Source organism: Bremia lactucae, linkage group LG5 (genome assembly GCF_004359215.1).
Source record: "Bremia lactucae strain SF5 linkage group LG5, whole genome shotgun sequence".
NCBI classification, from domain to species: Eukaryota; Oomycota; class Peronosporomycetes; order Peronosporales; family Peronosporaceae; genus Bremia; species Bremia lactucae.
Genome location: NC_090614.1, coordinates 3,586,505 through 3,594,695, shown reverse-complemented (window position 1 = coordinate 3,594,695; position 8,191 = coordinate 3,586,505). Strand labels below are relative to the sequence as shown.

Below are 8,191 nucleotides of genomic sequence, written 5' to 3'. Positions count from 1 at the left end.
AGAGTTTCGGGACGACGCGTTTGCGTCATCCCAGGTACAGGGGTCTGTACCTGTTGTAATCTCAACAGTTCCGCCTGTTGAGAGCCTTGCTGATTCAGCAAGGCTACTTTTTCCTTCATCTCGTCAAGTTCATGTTGTATGAACTTGGCGACGGTTGAATGGAGGGCATCTCTGTCTAAGTTGGACAGTAATGCCAGGATTGCATCGTTTCCTACGGATGAACTCATTCGTTCAACCGCACTCCTTTCTATATCACTTAGAAAGGAGTAGCTTTCAGGGGAAACGTGATGCGTATTCCCACTACCATCTAACATGTCCATGTTAAATGTGGGAAATGTGGTCCTTGGACGGACTACAAAGTGCTACCAGGTGTAACGGGGCACTACGACTTGTACTGTTTCAGTACAAGTCCACTTCACACTGCTTCAGTTGTGAGTGGTGCCTTTCGTTAGGTGACGTACACTGTACGTATAGAGGAAGACTTCTCTTAAGACAAGTTAACTTAAGAGGGTAAAATGAAACTGTATTAATATAGTTAAGTGTCTCTTAATCTATCTTTGTAAATGCCGACTCAACTATAAACGAATACTAAACATGTAAATGAATTCTTATCTATCTTATCTTGTAACTCTCTTTGATTACTTCTACAGCTGATTAGTCTGCGGAATAAATAGATATACCTATTTATGGATAAGAATTCAGGATTTTACTATATAAAGTATTATCCTCCAAATATTATCTACCTTTTAGATAATATATAAATTAACAACCTTTAAGTGTTAATTTCATGTAACGATACACCCCGTTATAGTGGCCGCATTACGACGTGCCCGCCTACAGTAGTTTGGATTTATTATGTGCTTAAAAGTGCGGGACTCGTTGGAATTGAAGGGATAAGAGTAGGGTATTATTTTTTCAAATTTAGGATAACAAAAATGATTTCGCCAATCCGAGGTGTTTTGTCTGTGGCAACTATCGAAACCCGTGGGCGTCGCCTGTGAGGCAGCAAAGCTGACAGCTGCACGGCTCAGTGCAGCTGTACTGCGGGGAAAAGTCACCTCCTACTCGTTTAGTGATTCTTATTTCTTATATGAGCTTATGTAGTCATTACGTTGACCATATTATGGCGAGCACCGTTAGCAATACTAAATAAACGATTAATGCAATGCTGAAGAGCCCAGCAGAAAACCACGAGATTATCGACGCTCCAAACGCCGCTCCCACTGCGAAATAAGACGTCATAGGGCTGTCATTACCAAAGACTGCAAAGTTATGTGTAATTAATCTTTTTTGATAACATGGGATGCATCATCAGAACAAAATTGAAATGTCTGAGCAATCATGACAATTCTTTACTTTTACATTTGATGAAACGCCTTATGTTGCACGGTGGTGAAGTAAACTTAACGGGGAGGTCAATTAATTCGTGTGAAAAAAATGACATGTCGCTCGGTAGCACTAAGGGCATTCACATTAAATAGGACGATGTCTGCATTTGCGAGCCGAGGTTTATATCGTCAAAATGTCAAAGGCAATAGTCGCACCCTAATATTATATAAATCTAGACAATACGCAAAGTGCATAATCGCAAATGCCTAAGAAATAAAGATTCTATAATCTTTTCATGTCGCTGCTTTTTGGAAAGGTTTCAGTTATTAATTGTGTCGAATTGTTTTAATATTTTGTTACATTGAGTTCGTCATTAGTCTTAATTTTAGTATGTGCACGTGTCACTTCAGATCTCAACACGTGACAGCACAAGTTTTTAGCTGCAGCTCACTTTCTCGCGCCTTTGACGGTTGGTAAAATTGAATTGCTCATTAAACAGCGCGATATCAATATAGATGCTGAAGCATGTTCCATGCATCCATGTTCTGCTGCTCCATTCTAGGGACGCATTGCCCGCCAATTAGCTGCCATGGCGACTTCTTGTCAAGTATGTATTGTACGCAAATAGGCCTTTAATGCCGAGTACTATCTGGGATTAGTCCTTCTCCCTCGGCTTTCTATGGTATTGTACGCTTTTCGATGCAGTAATTGGGTTTACAAAGATTTGTAATTTTCTTTTTAAAAAAGCCTTGCTCACCTAGCCACATTCTGCTGCACTAAAACGGCCAATGCCGTTCCTCCCATGGTACAATTAGCAGTCTGGTCTTTTCATGCGACAGGCAAAAACCACACACGTGTCCCGACATGATAAAGGCACGGACGTTTTAAGGCCTCGTGAAGGAATGGGATTGACGCGTTCATGAACCATCAATGTAATCTCCTCGTCACTATGCCACGACACTGTTGTCTCGGTATTGTATTCACTTAATCGCCTTCGTCGCGCGTCCTTTGCCTAAGTTCGAAAGAGTGGCTCAACGCGTGATCGATCGCAATTCCTTAATTTTTCCGACGCTACTAAGTCCACGCTTCGTTCCAAGCAATTGGCTTTCGCGCAAGGAAAAGTCCCAAAATGCCTTGCCACTACCGTACCCTTGTAAAGGGCCCCAAGTGCATCCGTTTCGGCTGTCCCAGCTGGCAAGGTGGCAGCAGTGAGCACGACAGTTCGACTACACTCGGTCCTTTTTTCCTTCGTGCGCCGTTCGTCGCAACCGCCGTGTGCGAGGCTTTCGATACAAACAACGTATTAAAAAAAAAAAGGTAGCTCGTCATTACTTTCTCACACACGTCGAGTACGTGACACTTTCTGTAGGACACAGAGTCGGTCGATGGACTGTCTATGGTCCATCACGCGTGGTTTCTACGCGCGTATGTGACAGAAACGGGGCGTGCACGCAAAAAACGATTAGGGCACAACGAGAAAGAGCCAGTGGCGGCACTGACTTCTACGCACAAAGGACGGGGTCGTCCACTTTAGTAGACTCGGCAAAGGGCACAGGAAAGCAAAGAACGCGACCCGTGAGGGAAGACGTACGTGTGTATGAATCATCGCAATCATGTAGTGCGCCGCGGTGGCACGAGCGTGAGTATCCCGGGCCTAAACGTGGACATTGAGATGCTCGTACAAAGTACCCAAGGCTCGGCCATGCATTTTGGTCGAAAAACCAGCGGCGAGAAATTCCATGGATGGCTTTGGAAAAAGTGTGGCCGATTCTCCAAGTGGCGCAACCAGCATTTTGTGCTTGATGGGGCACTGTTGACGTACTACGATGCGTTTCCAACCGACCAATTCGTGTCCGAATCGTCGTTACTGCCAATTCAAGGCGATACATTGTTTACAACCAAGAGCGAGTCGACCCCTGCAGGAGCCGTGCGTGTGGCGCACGTCGAGACGTCTAGCAAGTCGAAAATTGCGTTTAAAGTCTACGCTGTGAGTGGAAAAATCATTGACGTACGGGCCAAGAATGAGACGCTCTGTCAACAGTGGGTTGATCGATTAAATGAAGCCGCAGTGCTTGCGAAGCGTCAGGAATCTCTGAATAGTAGCACTACGAGCACCGTGTCGTCGGTTATTTCATTAGGATACTCGGATTCGGAGCTCGATGTACAATGCAATATTGTCGACAAGAGTGGGTGGATTGAAGTGGGGGATCGCAAGTCCAAACGTGCACGGTTTTGCGTCCTACAGGGCACGATGTTGACTGTCTACGATACAGAAGACGCCTGGGCCGTGCCCTTACGTCGCGCGTACGTGACAAATGCCGAGAAACTCAGTGAAGCGTCGTGCGAGTTTTCCGTGTCGACCAGTGCCGGGAAAAGCACGAAAACGCTTGTGTGCAAAGCACGATCGCAGGACGAAATGCACGTGTGGATCGAGGCACTGCAGAGTGCGTTTGAGTAAAAAGGGTGGAAACGCGTTTTTTTTTTCGACCTGATAGTGTTGGCCTCGTCATTTGATAACAAGAGACGTATTTAAGTTATGGACCCGACTTCGATTGGAAAAAGGGGTCGAGATTGCGTCATCGACTGCAATCCAATGGTAGTTGCAGGCAAAAAATATATACCACACCTAACCACGTGGTTTTCCAACTCACTTTGTTGTTGTTTTGTTTTGTTTTGGTGGGGGGTGTCCGATGTATTTTAATTAAATTGCACATGTTTTCTAGATACGTACTCAAGGAAACGATTACGAACTTTGCAAGGTTAATGCTCGTCCGTGTCATGGGCCCGAAGGAGGTCTTGTAGACCGCGGCGATTAAGCCGCTGATGTTGCTGCATGAGCACCATGCGGCGCTTATCACTAATGACATCCGTCGAGTTCATATCAAGCAGTTCTTGCCGCACTTCATGCTGTAAGGCGTTTAGAATCGCCGTCATTTTTGGCCGACGTTTTGGATTTGCATCGAAACAGCGCGTAATCAATTCACGTCGACAACTCGAGCACGAAGAAGGAATGGTTGGCCGTAACGTACCACGCGAGACGCCCATCATGATGTCAATTGTTGTAAACTCTTTCAGGACGTCGTGATAAGGTTCCCGCCGCGTTTCAAGCTCGACAAGAATGACGCCAAAGCTATAGCAATCCACTTGCGTATCGTAGCGCTCTTCCCGTAAAATTTCAGGGGCTAACCAATAGGGTGTGCCTACAATGGTGCTAAATAAGTTGCCTGGTGGCAACTGTTGTTTTGATTCGCCAAAATCCGACACTTTACAGGAATACGTCGGGGTACACAATAAATTGGACGACTTGAGATCGCGATGGACAAGAGGTGGATCGCAATTGTGAAGGTACGAAACACCTTGAGCAACGTCCGTGGCAATCTTTAAAAGTGGATCACTCCATGTCAAGGCAATGGAACTACGTAGTAACGACAATACATCCCCACGTTCGAGGTATTCCATCACCAGTCCCACATTCGATAAATTATCAAAGGTCGCACCAATAAAAAGCACAATATTTGGATGACGTAAACACGCAAGCAACTCAATTTGCCTCTTAAAAGTCGCAAGGCCGTCAGCGGTGAGACATGATTGGGCCAATCGCTTTACAATTACATTTGTTTGGTAATACTCCCCCACTAAAACTTCTCCATTATGTGTTTTGGCTAAAAGTTCCTTCAACTTGAGGTCGGCAAAAGGAATGGCCACGGTTTGTAATAATTTCATTTTGTGGCCACTTGCCCAAAGTGCTTGCTTTAACATTTCCTCTTCGTCTCGCGTCATGGCATTTCGATTTTCCAACCCCGTTTGTTTCACTGATAAATCGAGTTTCAAGGACGTATTGATACGTTCTGCACGCACTTTTGAAGCATATGCCATTCGAGCCGCACGATCTTCCGAGTACGTTGCCGTTAGTGTAAAGCACGTTGGCATAAAGACGCAAATAAAAGAAAGCAACGTTTCGTTGTTTCCAAAACGTCGATTGGTAGAAATAAAAGGAGTTGCACCCAAATAATACAACAAGAGTGTCGTCAGCCACGCAGCAATTGCTAAACCGAAGACATGCAAAAAGTCGAGTTTCATAGCAACCACCACAATACCGGTAAAGGCCGCGAGTACCGCCAAGATGCCCATAAGAAGCGAGTAAACTAGTTTGCTATCATAAAGTTGCAACCACGACAGTAGCGTCATTTGACTATCCGCAGTCGATGCCGAGGCATCAGACCACGATGTCGGCAGTGTTGTATGTGCTGCACAAACCATTCCTCTTTCCAAACTTTGCTGCAAATTTTGCCGCATTTGAATGAGTTTGTAGTAGACAAACACGGAAAGTCCCACTGACCAACATAAAAGAATAACCGATGCAATGATTTTCCAATACCGTCGGATATAATAGACACCTATCCGCAGCCTCATGCTTCCTTCAAAATATTTCAATGGCAACAGTCCATAAAGAACGGCAAAAGGGGCAAAACTCCACAAAAACCACGTGAGTTTATAATCCTTAGACAATGGGTCGAGAAAGGCCACGCAATTCGTCGTGTGATTTGTCCACACCGGTTTTTCATTCAATACCGATGCAAGAATGTCAACCCAGATATAGTCGTTTCCAGAAGGAGCAATGCAAGTTCCATTGAATTTATAAAATACAAAATACGCGGCTCCTTCCATGGCCACGAGAGCCAACATGAGTCTCCGAGCAACTGGGAAATCGATCGTGGAAGAATACAACTGATACGACTCTTCCATTCTTTCGTCGCGAAAATGGTTACTCAGTAACTTCAAATCGAGTCGCGGGTCTAAATGAGTTTGCCATGTCGCGGACCCTCGACTCGATAAAAACTGTACCCCTGTATCGGTATTTTCTATCTCGCCCATGGATCGAATTGAACTATGCGAAGACGAGTCGGACGAACATGATAACGCGCGCGGTCGATTACATGCACGTGGTAAATCAAGCGACCCATTGGGGGTCCCAACGCGCCAATATGCGCCCGCGCGCTTCTCGTTCATATGCAGTAATATCTTCGTGTGGCCGTATCAAAAAAAAAACGAAAGATTACAGTATCCCTACCCCGACAACCGGTACTTGACGTGTTGTACAACCTTTATATAAAAAAACAATCGCAAGTAATCAAGCCACTTGCGTCCGGGGGTACGCACGTTCAACGTAACCCTCGCCAGTATGGCGTCAACGCGGCCAATTCCGATCGGAGCCACTGGCAACTCTCCCGCAAGTCCCAACTCTTTAGCACTCTTTAGCCACTCGCTACCGGCCACAATGCACCATGTCCATACCTCGCGTTTCCGGACACGAGCCGATGATACCCGAGTGGCCCGCATCCAGCCACCCCGGGCGCCTCTTGTCGGCTCAATGCCCGAGCCGCGCTTCTTACCGCTCGAGCACATGCCCGATTTAACACTAGGACCCCCTGCAGAGCTCGTAGAAGCAACAACCCCATCGCGTCGGGCCCCTGCGGTCGTGCAGGTACGATACAAATGGCTACAGTTTTTTGTTATTTTTATTTTAGGAATTGCATGGTGTTTTTTTTTTGGCAGTTTGCCAGCTCGTGTCCTGATGATTTTGGATTTTTTAACCGTAATTTCTCACGAAAATCGTGGATGCCGACACTTGAGCCGTTAAGCGACTTGGATCTGTCCAAGAGCCCAGCACTTGCGGCCATGACGGCAATTCGTGCACGTGAAGCGCCGGTAGCAAGGCAAGGGAATGCGTCGAACGAGTCGTCGCGCTATGCTATGAGTGCGGAGCTGCTAAAACGATTAAACATTACGTCCGAGGAAGACGAAGAGGACGTTGCAGATCGAGAGGAGCGCTCTCGAATGTCAGGATTCGATGTACCGACACACAAGGAGCGTATGCGACGTGGCTCCTCGGGCAACGTGTCGGATCTTGGCGACACGGGAATTTTTGAATTTGACGATCAATAGATGTGGCATCATGGCAAAAAACGAATTGAAAAAAAAAAAAACGTGGAATGAAATATATGTGACCAAGTTGAGTCTTACTCAGTTAGGTACGAAATAAAAGGATAAGGTTCGATTGGACGCAACTGTTTTCTTAAGGACAAGTGTCCAACTTATGTGAGGAATGTAACTGTTGCAAGATAGGTTTAAGAGCAACCTATTAATGTTTTTTATTTCATGATTTTTACTTGAGTTCTTAAATAGTAGTAAATTGGGTAATATTGAAGCAACAAGAAAATAGTATTGATGATTGGCTTTGCCATTGACTTTGATATATTGATAGTAAGCTATGTATAGCGCCTCCTTGTGCGCAGGCCAATCGTGTCGAGTAAAAATAGTGTAGTAAGCACGATTGGGCGGCATGCAAGGAGGCGCTATTTATAGCTTAATATCAATATATATCAAAGTTAGTAGTTATGTAATGCGGTTGGAAAATCGTGAATGTAATACAATAAATATAATAAGTTAATGTAATTGTTAACGGCACCCCATTTTGGTTAACTTGAACGGGCTAAAGTTGCCCTAATGTTACACAGTCCCCATTAAGTACATTTGGTACTTAAGGGGATGGTCAAGTACTAAATAATAGTAATTAGACGCAACACTCGGGTGTGGTGCACATTTGTGACCAACCCTTGTGGATGTGATGCACATGGATGCATTCACATTAGGAGGGATGACGCCCAGCGTCATCCGTGATGACGGCTAGCGTCATCAGTTACGCGAGGTCTCTAGAAAGATACGCTCGCAATATATATTAAGTGTTATCTATAGAGATGGCATTTTAATTGGTAAAAATAGGTATTTATATTTAATACGATTAAATATAAATCAGTCTGAAAACTACTTCCTACTTGGTAAGTGCGCACGAGGAGCCGGA

At 45.1% G+C, this 8,191-nt stretch overlaps 3 protein-coding genes across 3 annotated transcripts; 2 read left to right on the top strand and 1 right to left on the bottom strand.

Annotated features, from left to right (window-relative positions):
* Positions 1-2,926: 2,926 nt before the first annotated feature.
* Positions 2,927-3,787, top strand: CCR75_001065 (uncharacterized protein; the record flags this gene model as incomplete). The annotated part of the gene is made up of 1 exon (XM_067959170.1): positions 2,927-3,787. One exon carries the CDS (start codon positions 2,927-2,929, stop codon positions 3,785-3,787), a length of 861 nt encoding a protein of 286 aa, XP_067821158.1.
* A 302-nt stretch (positions 3,788-4,089) lies between these two features.
* On the bottom strand, positions 4,090-6,339 carry CCR75_001064 (uncharacterized protein; the record flags this gene model as incomplete). Its single annotated transcript, XM_067959169.1, has 1 exon — positions 4,090-6,339. The coding sequence occupies one exon, from the start codon at positions 6,337-6,339 to the stop codon at positions 4,090-4,092; it is 2,250 nt and encodes a 749-aa protein (XP_067821157.1).
* CCR75_001063 (uncharacterized protein) lies at positions 6,296-7,493 on the top strand. The gene is made up of 2 exons (XM_067959168.1): positions 6,296-6,814; positions 6,886-7,493. Exons 1-2 carry the CDS (start codon positions 6,512-6,514, stop codon positions 7,273-7,275), a joined length of 693 nt encoding a protein of 230 aa, XP_067821159.1. The 5' UTR covers positions 6,296-6,511; the 3' UTR covers positions 7,276-7,493.
* The last annotated feature ends 698 nt before the right edge of the window (positions 7,494-8,191 follow it).

Excerpts from the sequence above, each read along its gene's own strand:
- CCR75_001063 (XM_067959168.1), top strand. The coding sequence starts at position 6,512 with ATGGCGTCAACGCGGCCAATTCCGATCGGAGCCACTGGCAACTCTCCC. Across the intron at positions 6,815-6,885 it reads GGGCCCCTGCGGTCGTGCAG|TTTGCCAGCTCGTGTCCTGA; the intron begins GTACGATACAAA and ends TTTTTTTGGCAG.